Below are 19,485 nucleotides of genomic sequence, written 5' to 3'. Positions count from 1 at the left end.
GTTTGTCAATCAGTACAAAATAGCTACTGTAATAGTAATGACAGTATGCTAACTAATAATTGAACACAATCCCCCAGATTTATTCTGATTTAGGAAATAGAGAGTTTCTTAAGTGTAACGGCTTTAGAAAAGCCATATAAATGTTTCTCCTGAATTCACTGGATTGTGTACTACAGTTATTGTTAGTTATTGGATGATACCATTAATTAGTTGAGTTGGATTGGACTACCTGGTTTGCTGGAAAAGACGGACTTATTAGAAAGGTCAGTAATTTATACTACTACAAAAATTCTTTTGTTCAGCCCAGGAATGACCTAGTTTTGCCTTTTCTTTTCTATCTTTGTGAAACTCAGAGATGCAGAAAGTAGGGCAGAAGAAACTGATGTGACATTTCCCCAAATAATGTGGCCAGTTGCTGTTAGGTTATTAACTAAGTTCTTATCCAAGGAACCAGTTCTCCAGCTAAAGCACTGTCGAGTGAGAGAGCATGTGTGCAAGCACAATAATCTGTTAGGGACAGATATTCCTTTAAAAGGATCACCTTACAGTTTGGCTTACTTTTCATCTGATATTATTATTGGTGTGCGGATATCTTAAATTGATTGTTTTACGACGTTGAATTAACTCATTGTAGTCTGGTATTGAGCTTCGTTGTAGAATGTGGAAGCGATAGCAAAGGATGAAAAAAATATTTTTTGTAATTATAGCAAACCAAACCATTTAATGATCTTCCACTGCATATTTTGAAGTTAAAACCTCTCTCTTTTCTGTATCTTTTGACAAAAATACAAGGCTTTAATATGTCAGTGCCGTCTATTCAAATGGAAAAAACCATTTAGATTTTTTTTTTTCCTTTAGAGCCTCATCTTTTTCCAGTACTGTAGCTATTCCCCCTGGCAAGTTCCAGCTACATTCAAAATATTCAAATAAGATTGCCTGATAAGGTTGCCTGGTTTCTTAGTATTTTACCTATTTGTAGGAATAAATGTTTAAGTGGTATTTAGAAGAAATAATTATGCAGGGAGTACAAAATATATTTCTCACCAGTATTTCTTCTTCCCTCCCTCCCTTCCTCCAACCTGTTTTCATGCTATGGGTCAGGACTTAACAGCTCTCAAGAGTGCCTGGCTGAATAGCAGCGGGCTTCTAAATCTCAAATCAAGTGCTCTTCAAAGCACCTTACTTCTCTTGAGATAAAAACTCGAGGCAGGTTTTTCTATCTGGCCTATTCATCAAGTATAGTCTACTGAATTGTTGACATTTCTAAACACTAAAGGGATTTTAAAGATCTTATTGCTCTAAAGAGACTTCTAGTAGGGAATAAAGAAGGGAAATGAAAAAAATACTGACACATGAAAAGTACAAAACTAAATAACTGCTAGAAACAGCTGAAAGCAAATAACTATAATTTGACATGTAATTTTTGTACAAAACACATTTTTGATGTAGGAAGCTGCTTAAATGTTCAGCCCCCCCCCCCAACTTCCAGATAAGTAGTCATGTTTATTTTAATCTCAATTACTCACAAAAATCTTGCATTTAATGTGATACGAGTATCTATCATTCATATTTAATGTATTTGTTTCAGTTTACACTGAGTCCTACTGTCTTACATAGAGTCATTTAGAAAGGAATTAGCGTGACCTGTCTTTTAACCTTTCACCAGCAACTTCTTATTCTGTGCTTAAACTTCCTTTAAAGCACTGGTTTGCCACGGCGTCGTCAACACGGCCACTTAATCACCAATGTGATTTTTGTATTTTTTTGTATAAGCAATATCAATCACTGAATAAAAATATGCCACAGTATATTTTCATACCAAAACAGGTCGTTCCAATATTACAGATATTAAATTACACTTCGGTGCTTTCTGAAGTCTAAGATTATTTAGTACTAAAACTACAAAAGGCTTTGTTAGCTGGAGTTTTAAACTATAGTCCTCATGAGTCGTGGGGGATTAGTACTGAAAATATAGAGATCTTAAAATATGAATTACATAATGCCTACATCTTCTCCTGAGAGTTACAGGAACTGAACATACTTCCTATATCAGTGCCAGTTTTTAGGGTGAGAAGACAATAATAGCAGAAATACATTTTTTTTCTCTTCTGGCTTGGTTTTTGCCTTAGTGTGGCACATCTGACAGTGGCATTTGCTATTGCAGAGCTGAAGTTTCTAGCTTGTGAAAAGCTGCAAACATAAACAAATTGGTCCTCTCTTTAGCAGCCTTAGTTTGTAAATGTGCAGAATTTTGTAAACCAGCAATACATTTCTCTATCTAAATGATACTTACTTTTAAAACAGAGGTTAGCAATAATAGTTTGCACTTACATAGCACTTTTTCGTTTCTCTAGCACTGTTTAAAAGTGATTGAATAATTTGTGTTTCTCTACACATAATAATCCTGCCAGGCAGACTCAGAAAATACCTGGAGCAAAGAAGAACTTGTCCATGCATGAAAAGCAGAATAATAATTAAAAAAAAAAAAAAAAAAGGATAAAAAGCTCCAGAAAATTAGTCTGCTTCCAAAAGCTATTAAGTTGTTCCTATCCCTAAAGCTTTACAAATGTGCTAATTGTTGTGTTGTGGTCATGTAATATGTTTCTGCAGGAAGTTAAGGCGCTTTCCTGTTGCCGAAGCACTTGTGCCGTCTGGGGGAGGGACTGGCAGCCCGTGTACCGCGGGGTAATGAATCCTCCCTTTGGGCAGTGCGTGCTCCAGGTCTGAACACCCAGAAATGCTTCACAGATGTGCTGGGCTGCCAAGCAATGGAAATTTTCTAATTCTAGCTGACCTAAAAAAGTAAATAGACTACTGATCATAGGGCTACTCCCAGTATAAAACAATACCCCCCCAGCTAGAATTTACATTTTGCCCCCCTACACACTCCTCCTTCATAACCAGCAACTTGCCAAACCTGTGACACCGGTCTCTTGAAACTGAGGCGCTCAGGGATACATAGTAGGGGTGTAGGCAAATGTAAAACACTGCAGCTCACACTGTCTCCGTGCTTTCTAGAGCAATACTGGATGCCTTGGAAGGATTCGCAGGTAGACGCATTGGCCATTATCAGTAACTTGTATGCAGGCATAAGTAATGTGTGTATTTGCATATATAATTACATATTGTGTTTGTGTTTGTACACACATCTTCTGAAAGTGATGTAGAGGAGGAAATGAGCATAGGCAATGTATACAAAATCTAGAGAAACGGCTGAGGCAGCAGCAGGGCAGCTCACAGCTGGGCTGGTCCAGAGTCTCAGAGCAGCTCCTGTTTTCTCCTGTTCTTCTTAGGAAAGCACTTCATTAAACGCTAAATTTCAGAGGAACTATAGAGACTAGGTACCTAAAATCAATGGAGGTTTGTAGGCAATGTGTATTTTAGCAATAGCTGGCAGAACTGTTCAATTCAGAAGTCTGTCTGCATTTCTGTTGTCTCTCTTTTTTGAGTTGGCAAGTCAAGCACTGAAATGCGCTTGTAATGGAGACTTGCCAGTGCGAGTTACCTGTCTTGGAGCATAACCTTTCTGTGAAGTGTTGAAATCTATCTGGACAATTTTGTCAAGAGGCAGAATACATTTTATCAGTTATTTGTGTCGTTGCACACCCTCAGATGAAATGGTGTTGTTTAAATGAGTGTATTAATGAGTTTTCTGAAATGTGACAAAATATTTAAACTGAGACAGAAGCTGGATAGATTACAGTGAACTTTCACAGATAGCTTTGGATGCAAATGCAAATATTTGGTTAATTTTCCAGCTTAGCTGAAATTTTAGAGGGTGACAGTAACATTGCAATATGTTGGACCTCCTAGAACAGATGCTTCCGTCTCTGAGTGCTGTTTTTCCCTCCTCCTCACTTACATAGCTTTTGTTTGTACACAGTGTCTTGAACACTCCTCAAGCTTCCCAGTAGAGAGACCCAAGTTGTTGCAGATCAGCACGGGCATCGCCAGCGACTCTGGAATGTTTCCAGTGAGCCATCTGTGGTTTGATACAAAATCCATACTTTGTGACATGTTGCAATGTCATTCAAATTAAGAGGAGATATAGTGGAGGCACTAACTCAATGGGAATCTTCATGTAGTTGTAGGACTGAATTCCTCTCCTTGACCTTTTACTCTCCAAGTTAAGAATTGAGTCATCCAGGTTTTCCTGAATAATCAGCAGAGATGGACAAGCACTTGCAAGGATGATTCATCTCATCCTACGTGTGTAATATAGGTTAGACTGAACGGCTGACTTGTAGACGGATGCAATTAGGTTGAATGAATCCGTCAGGGAAGAGAATGTGACATTAACATTAGCATCCATCCGGACTATCCTGAGAGCCCTAGAATTACTCAGACTTGCATCACGGGTCCCACACTCTTCTTACGTAAGCCCAGGGAGGAGAAATTCAGCAAAAAGAACAGATCTACGGAAGCAATGTTAGCCTGCTTACTTTGGATGTAGATGATACCGTCAGACTCGTGAACTACTGTTTGAATTTAGAACAGTATTTCCCTTCAGCTTTTAAACAACGTATTCCAATCTCAACTAAAACACACCTAGATAATATATCTCCTCCTGCCCTCTGTCTTTCCCTTTCTTCACTCTGTTTTCTCTTCAGCCCTTTGTCATGGAATTTCTTCCCTGTTCGCTTCCACTTGCCTTTCTCTGCAGAGTACTCTTTCTCATAGAATACTTTTTCAGCTAGAAGGGGAAAAAAAAACATGGGGAGCTTCTTCATTATGCAGATTCTAGAGTCATAACATAAAGCGGGTCTGTTACTTGTGCATGTGATTTAGAGCACTCTCTGGTGCCAAACAAGTGCTCGGCATTCTCAGGCATCAGAGAAGGTAAATCTTTCTGATATTTTTGTCTTTCCTGTGTATCCCTTCGCATGTAGCAAATAGTCTTCAACATATCTTGGAGTTTTTCTTTGGAGTGAAAGAGTTTGTTCAAACAGTTGTCTGTCCTTTTCTCCCCTGACACTGAAAAGTAGTGACTAATGCTGCAAGCAGAAAAACCCACCCATCTCTACTCTTGTGTTACTGGAACTTCTTCAGCCATCTGAAATCACCTACAGATTCATTTTACACAAACATGTACAGAGTTGAATTTTATTGGTACAAATGATCTCTGAAAGATTTTCACTTTGCAACAGCCAGTGTTTAAGTAAACCAAGTTTTAAATTCAGACTCAGGAATTCAGATTTTAAGTGCTTTATGAGGTTTTCTGGTCAAAGAACAGAAACAGTAGCACGTTGCACATCCAAACCAATCAGCACAGTTTGAATTGAATTCTTTTGGATATTATCACATCACTTCTGTAAAGCAGGTACACTGGAAAGCTGCACTGAAGAGGCATATATTAAGTTCAGCCTTCTGAAACATAATATGGCTTTTACAAAATCTATCACAAAAAGAAGTGGGTTTACTAATGGTTCTTAATTTTGCCAAATGTCTTGAAAGTCACTGTTTGAATAATCTCTTTGTAGTATTGGAAACCCACAACAAAATATCACTGTCCTGTAAATGAGGTGAAAGTGAGAACTACCTTAGTTTTATTTTACATTCTGTAAGTGATGGAAAATGAGAGTTTTAAAATTGTGTTCAAGTTTTCCAAGTACTATTAGCTATGTATAAAAAATTATTTTCATATTACCGATGTGTCCTTTAGCAGACAGACAGGGATATGTAGGTAGAAGTATATTTATCAGCTATTCTTAGTGGAAGCCTTTTCTCAACACCTGATGTTAACAATAATTAATTTTGACGGCTCAGATTATGCTTCAATTTAAAAAAAAAAAGAAATAGGAAATGCATATGGTAGATGTGCTTATTTTAACATGGGTTGACATGGTTGTGATTAGTTATAAGTCAATCACAGTTACCTGAAAAGTATAGAATTTTAGAATGCTTTTTTTAAAAGTCAAGGCTTTTGTCTTTATAATCAGGTTAGAAATTGTATCCTTCACTGTGATTTAAAAATGGTAATATAGCATCTGTGAATGTAGCAGAACAAGAAGAAACTGAGTTCATGTCCATTATACAGAAAAATAGTTACCAACTGTTTTTTCTCCTGAATATGTTAAAATACTGAAAAAACTGTAACATGAACAGGAATGGAAGAAATTCCTAGTAAGTGGGTTTAAAAACAGGTTGCCTAAGACCTAAATGCAGTTATGATATAAGTTACAGATTGTGAGACACTAGTCATAGCCAAATTTCAGGACTATTGTATGATTTCTGCCTGACAAACTTCTGTGCTGGTTGGCATGACTTTTCTAGTCCTTGTCCTAGAGCTTGTAATGTCTTCAGTGGTAAAGGCCTTACTGTTTTGCCATTGAGAAGTGAACTTAATAACTCAGAAGTATTTTTCAGTTTTGTGGCATTTGTAAGAATTCCATAGCTTTTCATGGTGGTATTGTCAGATTTCTATGTGAGTTGTTACAAAGTTATGTCAATATAAGTGATTTGTCACTCCAGTAGACTACATATAATTCAAAATATAATTCATTTCATCCTAATACACATATCTGATGTCTCTCAGTTTGCAAACTTGGCAAGGGAAGAGGCCAAAACTTATAGACACCTCCATGTCAAATGTTTGAACAAACTCTTCTCTCTAGAAGAAATTTAGTTTCATACGTCCACATCTTTGTGTTTATATTCAGCCCAAAGATAGTAATTTGTTTTTGCCAAGACGACCAGTTAGTTCCTGTGCTGTATGCTGACCTGGTAAGAAAGCAATGAAATCATGAACTGGCAAGACTAAGATGCTCCTGAAATGTGTCTCTCTTAAGGAGTTTGTAATCGTTTGATGGCTACCTCAGTTAAAAATGCAAGATGCAACCTGTGTGGACATCAGGTAAGCCTGTTCATTTGGGACCTCTTTCACTATGGAAACAGATGTACTACAGTAGCCTTGAAGCTGTGGCTCAGGGCACCACAGAGAACCGGCACCATGCATTGCCATTGCATTGAAAGAATACCCAGTGTCCCTGGAGGACTCAACCACTGCCATTAAATCCTTCCCCCGCTGCCCAAACAAGAAGATCAGAGCAGGTTCAGTGAAGATAACCAGGGTCCACCTGGTTATCTTCAGTCCTGGTGGCTGCCAGACAGACCCGTAGTTATGAGGCAAGTCCTCTCTCAAGCTGAGAAGTCCGGGCAGCAGGTTAGGGTCATACCCAGATCACCAAGATCCATGGCTGGGCCCTGGCACAGCGATAGAGCCGGGAACTGGCCAGGGCCTGAGTGCGGCTTGCCAGCAAAGCGGGGAGCACCTGGCAGGGCTTTGCCAGCTCCTTCTTCCACAGCCCCTTCTCACCTGGTAGCCCAGTTTGGGGGTGCACAGCTGGCCACGAGCACTGGCAGCTGAAGCCTCCTGTTTGCGACAGTTTTCTTCACTGCAAAGATAAAGAGACAGCTCAGTGGCTGTGGAGTCATTTTTCATTCCTCCGCTGGCTCCTTTTTTTCTTAAAATGCACGTTGCTTGTTTTCTTTTCCAAAGGCCTCCATGTCCGTTTCCCCAGACATGTGAGAACATATTCATTATCAAGAAATCTACTTCCAGTCAGATAATGGTGACAATCACTTGGCAGTTTGATAATTTTCAAGCAAATAATGGGGTTCTTCACTCTAAGAGGAGGTTTTATAAAGCTGCATTACTAACCTCCTGCAGATTTCTCCAGGCCCACCTTTTTCATGATAACTGCAAAAATGCTGAAGTCTTTTCCTAGGTACTATGATCATAGAAATAATTACTAGTAATTATAAATGAGGTAATGATAAAAAGACATAAAAGGGAAAACGTAATGCAAGGGGTGCATTATGGGCATCATAAGCAGAAGAGGAAACAGTAACAGGAACTCGGCCTCTGCTGTGGAGGCCTCTATACACTGTTCCTGTTCTCTCTTGTGTGGCCTTTATAGAACGGCAAGAGTTCTGCTTCAAAGAGAAATAAGTAGGATATAAAGCTCCCCAACTAGGAGTCTGCATCTTTCATTTTCCCAGCATTCCTAAAATTCTTCTCCCCATCCCCCCTTCCCCCTAAACCAAATCCCTTCGGCTTTGGTGACTTCAGTCTTCATGGAGTTGTAGCAAATGGAACTAGAAGGGATCTAGAGAGGTCATTAACCCATCTCCCTGCCCCAAGGCAGGACTGCAGCCATAATAGACTAATAAGCAATTTTTTGTTTTTGTCAAAGATCCAAATAAGTAGAATTGTAGAGGGGTTTTTTTTATTTATTTTTGGGAAGTTTGGGCTCAGTTGTTAAAGCTCCAGGTAACTGTTTCTGGAGTCACAAGGTTAACCTCAGTGGAATTACTTTAATATATATCAAATTAAGATGGAACTACCACCTCTTCTTAATGAGATGCAATGATTTTGCATCACTCATGTTACTATGTATTTGTTTACTACAATATTACACTTATAACAGCTACCAAAATATAGTAATGGTTTTGGAGTAATATGAAGAATTACTGCTTTGGGTTTAGATTTTTGCCAATATATGTATATCTGCTTATCATATTGTAGCTAAACATTTCTATACTTTTTATTGCTTAATGCATTTTACAAAATATATTATTTTAGTAGCTCTCAATTATTTTAATGAAATTTTGCTGTATCTTGAGTGTCTTTCACCTCAGTTATTTCTGAGTATTTTAGCCGGAGTAAAAACAATCTGTACAGACACACATTTCCTCAAATTTGAAAAGTAATTTTATTAACTGATTTTTGTTTGTACTGTATAGGTGCAATGCTGATTTCACTAGTTGCCTCCACAATGCAGTGTCGACAGATTCCTTAGAAGAATGTGTATAGTGTATATGTATAGTTTTATAGTAATCAGTTCTTTAACATTATCTCTAGTAGCTAGCTCTTTGTTTAACTTGTCATTAGTTGCTTAGGTTCAGTTTTATGAATTTTACTTTATATTCAACCCCTTTTATAGTCAGTTAAAGCCTGCGTACTATTTCTATGCATTTTGTAACTGAGGTACAATCAACAGCAGGAGAGGTTGTTGGAAAACTGCTGATCAATCCTCTTAATACTGAAGAGAAAAATAAGTCCATTCTTTGTAATGTATCTGTAAAGCAATTTCCTTAATACAGTAAGCTACACTGACAAAAGCACTTGCTACTATTTTTGTCTACCAGGCATTTTGTTGAATTAAAGAAAAAATAAATAAATTACACCCCAACTAAATGTACCAGCCTGCTGGAAGTTCCTACAATAGCCGTGACTTGGATCTTTACATCCCAGTCTTACAAGGCAGACCAGTGTCAGAAAGCCATCGATGCTGTATTTGGTCCTCAGTGCTGGGATTGGACTAAACAATTGCTCCGTGTCCTTTCTGGCCTGTCATTTGACATACTCTTATCTTCTACTTCTGCTTTTTTTTTCCCCATTGAGAACAAATAAACTAATTAGAAGTTTTCTTCAGGCAGAGGGAGGAGCGGAGGCAAAGTATGTAATAAGTTTTGTCTGAGCTGTTTTCCTTTCATAATGCATGCCCTAAAGCTGTGTGCTTAGCTGGGTTCAGTGTAATTGTTCCTGTCACCGCAAAGCCTTGGGGACCTGCCCGAAACAGAGCAGGCGGGAAGCGCCAGCGCTCACGCCAGGCCCTTTCCCTAGCTGTGCTTCCTACAGTAGGTAACAGCCTTCTTCCATAGCCAGTCATTTCTTCATCGAGTGAATGAAGCGTGGAGTCTGATTCTGAAGATCCTCAATTTAAACTTTCCTGACAACCTGCGTGGGTGAAAATAGTGTGTGATCAGGTAATTAAACACACTAGAGTAATGTAGATACACAATTAACTTTGCACAAAGGAAGTTTACTCCAGCATTCCCTAGTTTTTACACTGACAAACTTTACTTTTCTTTGATATAGGCTTTAAGAAATTATCCCAAGGAGGGCGATTATAGGATCCTGTTTTCACTTCCATATTTACTTTTGCCTCAAAATATTGTTGCCCTGGCAGCTTGCTTTAGGCTACAGGAATTTATGTGTTTATCCACATGCTGGAATATTTTAGTGAAAACCTTCAATTATTTAAAAGAACGAATGCAAATATGTGATTTTCTGTCTAGCGTTTGTGCTAGGGATGTGTTTTTGCTGTCCTGTGAAAATCCATCCCTGTTTGGCCCAGGCACGCTCAGTACTGTGTATTCAGCTTGACCCCTTCCCAGGGATGTACCTGCTTTTTGGAGCAGGAGGTGAGCTGGTATCTGTGCCTGCATGCTGGGCAGAAAGGGCAGAAGGGGAGGACGGAAAGGGGTGGGAAAGGGAGGAGGACAAAATAGGGGATGAGGAGAGCAAGGGGCTGAGGCAGGGGTGTCCTGGCACTGAATTTGGATCTAGGCATGGGAGCAGGGACTGGAATATGGGTATAAATGGGCAAAAGAAACCCAGGGCTGACAGGAACAGGAGTGAAGAGCTCGGAAGCAGAAAGCTGAGAGCGGCTGGGACAGAGGCTGGGAAGCACAGATAACTGGAGAAGGGGCGTTTTTGCCGTGGAGACCAGTTGCAGGATGGGAGGTCTGAGCAACAAGGACTGGAATTAGCAACGTGAGCAAAATCAGCCCAATTCTTATCAAGCTGGTAAGAGAAAGAGAGATTGAAAGGGATAGAGGTCACAGCCTCAGAAACAGCAGAGAAGTCTGTCCACCAGAAAACATTTTGTCCTAAACTGGGACTTTACATGTGACTGTTTCTCTGTGGTCAGCAAATATCTGTGAAAATGTCTGATCGTTCTGTAATGCTGGTGTTCAAAAAGGATCACGGCCTATTCATGCTATCACTTACTGCCTTAGTTCAAGTGATCGCAATGTCCCTGTTGGTGCCAAAAATAAAGGCCTGGTATTTAACCTGTGGATGGCTGTATAATGCCACGTGATGAGTTTCCAGTTTGTTTGTGGTTTAAAGTTTCCAGTTTGTTTGTGGTTTAAAGTTTAACCTTTTTTAATGGTGTTAAAATATTTAGTAGAATGAATATTTGCAGCCCTGTTTTATGTTGTTAAGCTGTACACAGAAAATGTAAGGAATGACATTTTGAAATACCTATTCAGGCTGTATTCAATGATAGGGGTTGTGTGTGCTATGATTCCGATCTTAATCGCAGGATAATATTCAATTGTTTTCAGAGGACCCTAATGTTGTTTCTTGTTCAGAATATGCCTGATCTGAGGCTGAATATGGCATATGCATTGAAATATGCTTCCTGGAGAGCCAGCAATTTCTTGTAATGTTTGAAAACTGGGATTGTAGAGAGGGCAGGAGGGATGGTCTCATAATTAAGACAATTGAAAGACGTCATGAAAAGTGTGCATCTCTGCCTATACCACTGAGCTTCTGCATGATCATGTCACTTCAACCTAGCATTTTTGTTTCTGAACCCTTGTTCTGTGTCTTTCACTTTCCAACTGCCTGACTTGGGGTTCCTGAAGAAATGCTAAGCGCTCACAGCTGCAAATGAAGTTAGCATTTGATCATGTGAAATTCTGTACAATGCTAAACATTCTGGAAAAGCAAGACTTAAATGCCTCAGATTGTGTTTCTGAGATTAGTAGATACCTTTTGGCATGTCTTTTATGCGCCTCAATTCTCTAGCCATAAAATGGAGGTAACTTTGCTGCCTTATCTCACAAGAATATTAGGAAAATAACACAGTTGGTATTTGTGTAGCATTCAAGTGCTATATACTGACATGTGCTATTGAAAAGCCATTCTGTCTTCAGAACAAGGTTTGAATAGTGTACAATAAATATGTCAGAAAAGTTCAGAGTAAACAGTGACAAGAAAACAAAATACTGAATAGCCAGTCACTAAATGAGCAGTGTGCATCCTCTTCGCTGAATAAGATGGGGGAAGAAGAGTATATGCCTGTATAACGAAACACTGTGTCATTACAAATACATCTGTAAAAGCCTAAATCAGTCCCACCGTCCAATCTGAGGATCCCTAATTTTTACTTTTCCTTTCTGAGTCTTTGCAAATTTATAAATATTCTTCTATCTGTTTTCTGGTTATAAAAATATATTAGCGAATGAACACAGCATTGATTAAGAGGCTGTGTAAATATCGAAGATTTTTTTTCTTTTGACCGCATTTTAAGTCCAGGCCAGTGTGGCGGGGCTTACAGTTGTTCCCTATCTGTGATATTAGTTAGTCCCTGTGTAAGATGAGTTTGCTGAGACTTGGTTCTGTTTGCTCTTCATCACCTTGCTCTGAATCCAATTGGTAGACTTGGCAAAAGGGTCAGTAATTGCGGGAGGAAGACAGCAGTACTACATTTCCCCTAAAGGAAGCCGCCTCTCCCGCTCACCGGTGAGGGCAGAGAGATGCTAACAGTGAGCGGGAGAAGGTTGGATTATTTCGCTCCTATATACCAGATAGCCTGTACCCTGTACTGTAAACCTTTTTGGAAAGAAAAAGTGACTGAAACATCCGCCGAGTCCTGCACTTCCCAGCTTTTCGTCATCCTTCATTTTCCAATGGTTACAACCCCTTTCTACAATCCAAGCTGTGCATTGGCTCCTTCTCAGCAGACAAACCAGATAGGCACGTGTCCTAGTTTATATTGTGTTGATGTAGAATGAGGCATCATGGACCACAGTTCACATCCAGAGCCATGCTTAACCTTCTTAGGAATAAGTGAAGGATACCGTGCCGCAGCACTGATTTCAGTATAGTGAAATGTAAGAGCTGCATAGTTACTAAATGGTATATACAGGGGGTGGGGTTTGATCATAAATTGGGCTTTAAAGGCGATGTGCTACCAAAAAAAAACCCCACATTTGTCCTATTTCAACACTGAGGTATGTTGTCTCACCCTGGGCGCAGGCTTTCCCACTCCACGTGTGGTACTTTATGTATGTCCTTCCCTGGGAGAATACAGCCACCCAGCACACGTTCTTCTCCCTGCGCTGCTCACATCCAGGAGTGGCCAGTGGTAGGGAAGCACTTTGGAGCACCTCTCAAGTTACGCCTGATTGCACAATCTCAAAGACAGAGTGAATTGAACAGTTGGCCCACTGTAAATATAGATATTTCTTAGGCTTTTTTATTGAATTCTTACCGGAATGAAGACAGGATCCTCTGAAAAGTTGCAAGGGTATTGAGTAAAGGGCAGCTGTGTTCACGTGTTGTGATAAAAGCAAAAACATAGCAAAAGCAGAGACTAGGGATATTCCATGTAGCCTCCTAAGATGGTTTTGCAGCTATTACTGTTCTCCTGTTCCCTTCAGAAGCATGTGCATTTTAAAAGAAGAGCCACACAATTTAGCTTTTGCCTACTGAATCTTTCAAGAAATATGCTCCTTCCATGATACCAGTTTCATAAATTATTGCACTGTCTGTAAGGTGCTCAACTGTCTCATCTGATCAGCTTTCAGTACCTCCCTGTGTCCAAAAGCAAGCCAGTAATTAACCAAGTAAAGCCTCCGTTTTACATTAATTTTCACCTTACTTCACAAAAACTAAATGGTAATGTCGTGTCTTTTATATCTCTCCCGTGTAAAAGAAGGCTCAGAGGGAGAGTTGAAATATTTTTGTTACAGTTGAAAAATAAGGTGTATTACGCAAGGACTGTGTGCTTGTGGACAAACGTGTAACCTGTGTCTCAGTTTCCTCATCTGTAAAATGGATGTAATGTTCCTACAACTCACAAGGGACAGCAAGGTTTGATTAGCGTATATGATTGCCTTATGCAAACGCAACTACTATCACTGCTTGTTTTTATTTTAAAAATGACAGTAGCATAGCAGGAAGAAACTCTAGCAGAGTAATGCTGCAACTAGGGTGAGCCCTCTCCATCTTTTGACCATCACATAATTTATTTTCAGACTGCCACAAAGTATGCTTGTTTGAAATAAAACTATACTTACGTTGTAATGCCATAGAAATCAAAGGATTTGATCTAGGGGTTGACATAGAGGCAAAACACTTGTTTTTAAAAGAAAAATGCCCATAGATGTAATCAAGTACCTTGAGCAAATTTGGATTTTGTTCAGAAAATTTTCATGAGGAAAAAATCTGTTCAAATTTGCAGAATCCATTATATTGAAAACATACAAAACTGTTTCCAGGTCAGCCTAAAAGAGTGTCTAGGAAGTGGTTTATTTGTGTGAGTAAACATTGCTCGATCGGGAAAAAGACTACATTTTGAAATATGCTATGGAAAATAAATTCTACTGCAATTATTTTTTTTTTCCTCTCTGTTTTTTCCTCTCTTGCTTTCTTCTCTCTCTCTCTCCCCATCTCTCTCCCTCTGCCTCCTGAAAATCTCCTGCCACAGCGACTGCATTTGCCTCCGGACTTGTCAGACACAGTGAGCCGCACAAGCAAACAGGATCTGGCAGAATCCGCCAAACTGCTGAGCTCAGGATGTGGTGCTATGGCCATCGGCAAGAAGCACCTGGACTTCTAGTGATTTCTACTTAGCAGTTTCACTCAGATTTATATGACACTCTAATTATGAGTGTTAATGACTTATATAAATATTTTTCTTAATGATTTGACCCAGCAGTCTTTAAAAATACATGTTATCATATGATGCCTTCCTTTTTTTTTTTTTTGTTCTGATTTCATTGTGCTAATGTTGGGCTTGTTTGCATTTTGCTTTTTGTTAAAGGTTCTCTTATGTTGTGTCCTGCCATTGTTCTGCTCGATTGGAAATATACAGTGTTTTGTTCCTTTCCTTAAAATACGAAGATTACTCTTACCCTTTCATTTCTAGATGGTTTTTTTACAATAAAAATAAAGTAATACTTTTTCCAATGGAATTTTAATACTCTTACATTTAATATTTTGTATGAATATTAAGTTGGACGGTTTATTGAAATAAAGGAATGAAACTAAGCCATGTGTTATTCTGAAAGCAAACTACCCAGTCATGGTTTTAAAAACTTTTTTTTTTTTTAATTTGAAATACCGTTCTTAAATTTCAGGAAATATTTACATTAGTTTATTAAATATGTACTAATAAATTTAAAATATATAAGATAGTTTTTATTCTAATATGCCAGTAATTAAGAATAGTTGGGTTTTTAATCAGAATATATTGTAGATAATTACTTTGCCTTATGGCTTGCTACATGCATTAAAATGCACTTGAATGGAATTTACTAACCATAGAGAAAAGAATTGATTTCCTTATGTAGTTCAAAACAGTAATCCTAACCCATTGAAGTCAGCACTATGAAATTATGTCAACAGACATAATTCAAGATTGAAATTCAAACGGACAAGTACATTAATGCTAGAAAACCAGAAGAGCGCATTTGAGCTCGGGGAAGGATATCACAGCATGCTGGTCTAAAGCAGAGCAGCATATACAAGGAATTCAGGCTTCTGTACCCTCAGATATAGAATTTGTGAACTTCTAACTGGTTTGTGTGTATCTCTGTGTAAATCTCATCAAACAAAAGCACGGTGAAGCAAAGCTGACCTGTAAATTAAAGTGGTTTGCATTCTTTCTTCTGTAGCTGACTTCCATTTTGAAAGGTAATATCTTCTTCTCCGCAGAACTTCCAAGCCACCCAGCTGTAAGATTGCATTACAGTTGCAAAATTTAGTCTTTATAATAGTATATTACATGGCTGGAGTGAAATTGACTCTTCAAAGAACATGTTAATAGGATGCAATAATGGTAACTTATTTTGATGGGTTTGGAACCAGGCGTTGTTTAAGTGGTGCTTTTTTTTTTCTGCAATCCAGGTTCTACTTTATTTTTTTTCTTGACAACGCTGTGTAAAACAAAGACATAGCTTTTAAAACTGTCTAACTAATATGATGAATGTCAATCACTTAAAAAACTCCACTGTAGCATAAACACATACTGTATACAGCTTTTATTCTGAATTAGAATAATTGAATCAATGACAGTGATTTGCCAGGATGTCAAATCTATCCATCATATCCTGTCACTACCAGTTTATTTTTTTGTGATCAAAATCAAAAAGACTACTATTTTGTGATCAGCTATTTCATTAGTGGTAACAATCAGATTTTCTCTTCTATATTTTTTAGATATGCCTGTTATATTTCTTTATTCTAAAAGACACAAATCCTTTTTAAATCTTTTCAAAATAAAGTTTCAGAACTGAACTGTCAGTATAATAAAGCAAAAAGACATCTACTTTCCTATGCCAATATATTTAAAATATTATCATTGATGTCTCAAACATTTTTTCTCTTTTTTTATTATGTGTAACATTGAATGGAAGTTCTCATTAGATATTTAATTTTGCCTTTTGAAAGGATGAAGTAATTTAAATACTTAGGATAAAGTGATTTTTTAACAAAGGTGAGGTTTTACGTAGTACATCTTTTTAATGTAAATAACACAAAACACTATTTCTTTGTGAAATATAAAGTCACAAGACATATAAATTGCTGCCAGCATGCTTAAATAGGTCATTGACTTAGCATACAGGGGAGAAAAGATCATGAAAGTCACAATCCATTTCTAGTTAATGTATTAACTGAAAATTGTTAGTGAATAGCACACGTATTCCATATATATATGGAAGTATATGTGTCCCCTATGCATTTACAAGACTTCCATTTCCAAAACTTCAGTAAGCTACTATAAAAGCTGACAAGTATTTTTAATAATAAAGGGAACTCCTTCTGCAAATCTGGATTAATTTATCTTCTGAGTCACTAAACACGCTTTGTAAAATAAGTGTTAGAGTATACAGATGTACAGTGTTGTTCACCTAAGGCAAAAACATGGAGCAAAATTTCTTTTCTTCCAAAATATCGTATCGGTTACAACAACATATGACAGTGACTTGGCTTATCCAGTAAACTGATAAGTGAAATAGTGCCGTGTACGTGCTACCTGATAGTACGTAGATCCGTAGTAGATACAGCGTAGATTTCATTCATTGCACCAAAAGCAATTTTGACTTGGGGAGCGGAAGTGTTTACATGGTGATTTTCTGTGACTTTTCCCCATAGCCACTCTGTGACTGTCAAGCACCTGTGTACAAAACATCTTTTGTTTTTTTCTTCTCTTGATTTGAAGACAAATATTTAACAAAGGGGTGCAGCCTCTTGACAGACTGTTGCAAGGTGCCACCAGCTTCCTTTTGCGTCTTCAGAGTCCCCTCGTTGGCTTGGATGGAAAATCTGTGTGATCCTTGCTTGTGTTCAGAGAGTCCTTTTCCACAAAGATTGTGGTGCCAGGTTTTTTTGTTTGTTGCCATTTTTAAGCAGAACTTCCTACTTTTTAGCAGGCTACAAACTGAAACCACCAAACTCGGCAGGAAAACAATAGATTCATCCCAGTGAAGGCATTCCCAATTCAGTACAAGAACCTGATCTTTACAGAATTGTGACACGCAGTCAAGAAAGCAGTAAAGAAATTTAAAATATTGTGTCTTTAGTATGTCAAATAAGAATTCTTTATATAATTTCTGTTGTGTTGAGGTTTTCAAAATGTAAGTATTTGGAACATGAGACGAATATTATGATAGATAAAGTCTTTTTCTATGTAAAGAAATTTCAAAAGCAATTTCCAGGATGCAGCTGAATTCAGTTTTCTGTAACAGTAGCTATAAGCATCTGAAAATGCTACTTCAGATTTGATACATATTGTAGCACGCCACTGATTTCATCTTTAAATGTAATATAAAATAGTGATGTTGTTCCAAACATGGCTTTTGGAAAAGTGCAACCATCTAAATACAAAAATCTTTTACTATGTCGATATCGGAAAGTGAGCGATTAATCAAGTTTTCTCTAAAACCAGAAGGTTCTAACCATAACTTTAAAAATGTGTGTATATTACAAGTATTACAAGTATTACACACACACACACACACACATTAAACCAGTATTTCTCCAGAAGTTTAAGTAAGTTGTCTTCTTCTTTTTCCTGTGCTGGAGAAATGATTGTCCGTAACTACAGAGGATACAGGAGAGAAGATGCTTTTATGCCTTTAAGAGGTAGTGGAAGCAATTTTGCCATGACATCTCTTGGGATTTTCATTTTCTCATGTGAGCTACCTGAGTGCAAGGCCTACATTTCTTTTTTTAATCACACTGAGCACATGATGGTGCTTATTCAATAATAAATGTACCTGTGAAGAAAAAGGATGAAAGTGAATCCCCTGCATCTTAAGAAAAAAAGGCAACTCAAATGGAGGAAAAAAAAGAGAAAAATAGAAAAAAAAAAAAGAACAGAAAACAAAAATTCCACCACAATTTTTTCCAGTCTCTACTCTAATATAAGCAAATGTTAGGCTCATTTTTTTTTCCAAAAATGGTTCATTAGTATAGTGGATGCCTACATCTGTATTTCAGCATCTGAATGGTAGACAGATTTTCAGGAGCGTTGAGCATCAAGCATCCCGAAGCGTCTGCTGAAAACTTCACTGCTTATTTAAACTCTGCCTTTAAACAATTTTGAAAGTTATTAGGCACATCAAACTAATTTGCAGACCTTCTGTTCATATCAAAACAAAGACATCTTTTGTGCTTTCTATATTTTTTTTGCACATGGGTTTTCTGGTGCTGTAGAGCTTAATCTGAAAAATCTTCCAGAGATGTCAGTGATGATTTAGTCCAGGAGCAAGCTGGTAGGATTAGGTCCAGTGGATCTTTTTTAAAATGTTGGCAGATCTAGAGAATTTGTAGCTGCACATTCCTCTATTAAAAAAAAAAAAAAAACCAACGTATTTTAATGTTTTCCAGCATTGAAGGTAAATGTTAAATCCAAAATGCAGCAAGAATCAAAAAAAAAGAAGTCTTCACTCTGTGCTGGCAGATTTTGAGTCTGAACGTTCAGCCTCAGAATGCTCTCAGCACTTGCAGAATGAGAAGCTTTCTCTTAAAAAGTCAAAACAGGTGAATTTTGGTGCCCATTCAGCTGCAGTTTTGGAGTCAGGTTGGAGCAAACCACATTAAAGAAAGCTCTTGCTGCAATTTCATGGCATTAGACTTACAGGTGAACAGAAATGAGATCTGGTTTGAGGTTAGAGATGAAATCAAGTGGTTTTCAGTGACAGTATTTTTGGGAAAGCATATTGTGCAGAGGAAAAGCTGTAAACTTGTTTAAAATATGTTGCTTGAGTGAGACTTTTATGCAGCTCTTAGTACATATTTATTTATATTATCAAAGTATCTCAGAGCTAGTACTTCTAGACCAGGACCGCTTTGTGCAGGGCATCATTCTTGGCCTGGGACTCGCACTGCTGCGAGATGGATTTGCCTTCCTGACCTTTTTTAAATCAATAGGACAGGGATCATTCTAGCAGGACTTGTTCCCAGTTCCAGCCTCATCATCTTCAGCTAGCAGCCGTAGCTGGAAACTGCAGCTCCCGCACTTGTGTCCTAACTGGGGAAGTTTTAGTGGGTCCATTTCCTCTCCAGGCACATTCAACATCTGTATGGATCCACAGATGAACTGGTCAGACCACAGATGTACATCGGCTGTTCTTTGTGTATAACAAAGCTCCTGCCACTAACATGGCCTTGCACTTGGA

The 19,485-nt window shown here is 38.1% G+C and overlaps 1 protein-coding gene across 1 annotated transcript in view; it reads left to right on the top strand.

The window, feature by feature from the left end:
- ELP4 (elongator acetyltransferase complex subunit 4) overlaps positions 1 to 14,845 on the top strand; it is a 154,193-nt gene extending 139,348 nt beyond the window's left edge. The window contains exon 10 of the mRNA XM_086748886.1: positions 14,289 to 14,845. Coding sequence (XP_086605012.1) covers positions 14,289 to 14,420 — 132 coding nt within the window. The 3' untranslated portion in view covers positions 14,421 to 14,845. The remainder of the gene's footprint in view (positions 1 to 14,288) is intronic.
- The last annotated feature ends 4,640 nt before the right edge of the window (positions 14,846 to 19,485 follow it).

The sequence above is a fragment of the Chlamydotis macqueenii genome, chromosome 5 (genome assembly GCF_036417535.1).
Source record: "Chlamydotis macqueenii isolate bChlMac1 chromosome 5, bChlMac1.mat, whole genome shotgun sequence".
Lineage (NCBI taxonomy): Eukaryota > Metazoa > Chordata > Aves > Otidiformes > Otididae > Chlamydotis > Chlamydotis macqueenii.
The sequence above is the reverse complement of the archived record's forward strand: the minus strand, read 5'-3'. Positions and strand labels throughout refer to the sequence as shown.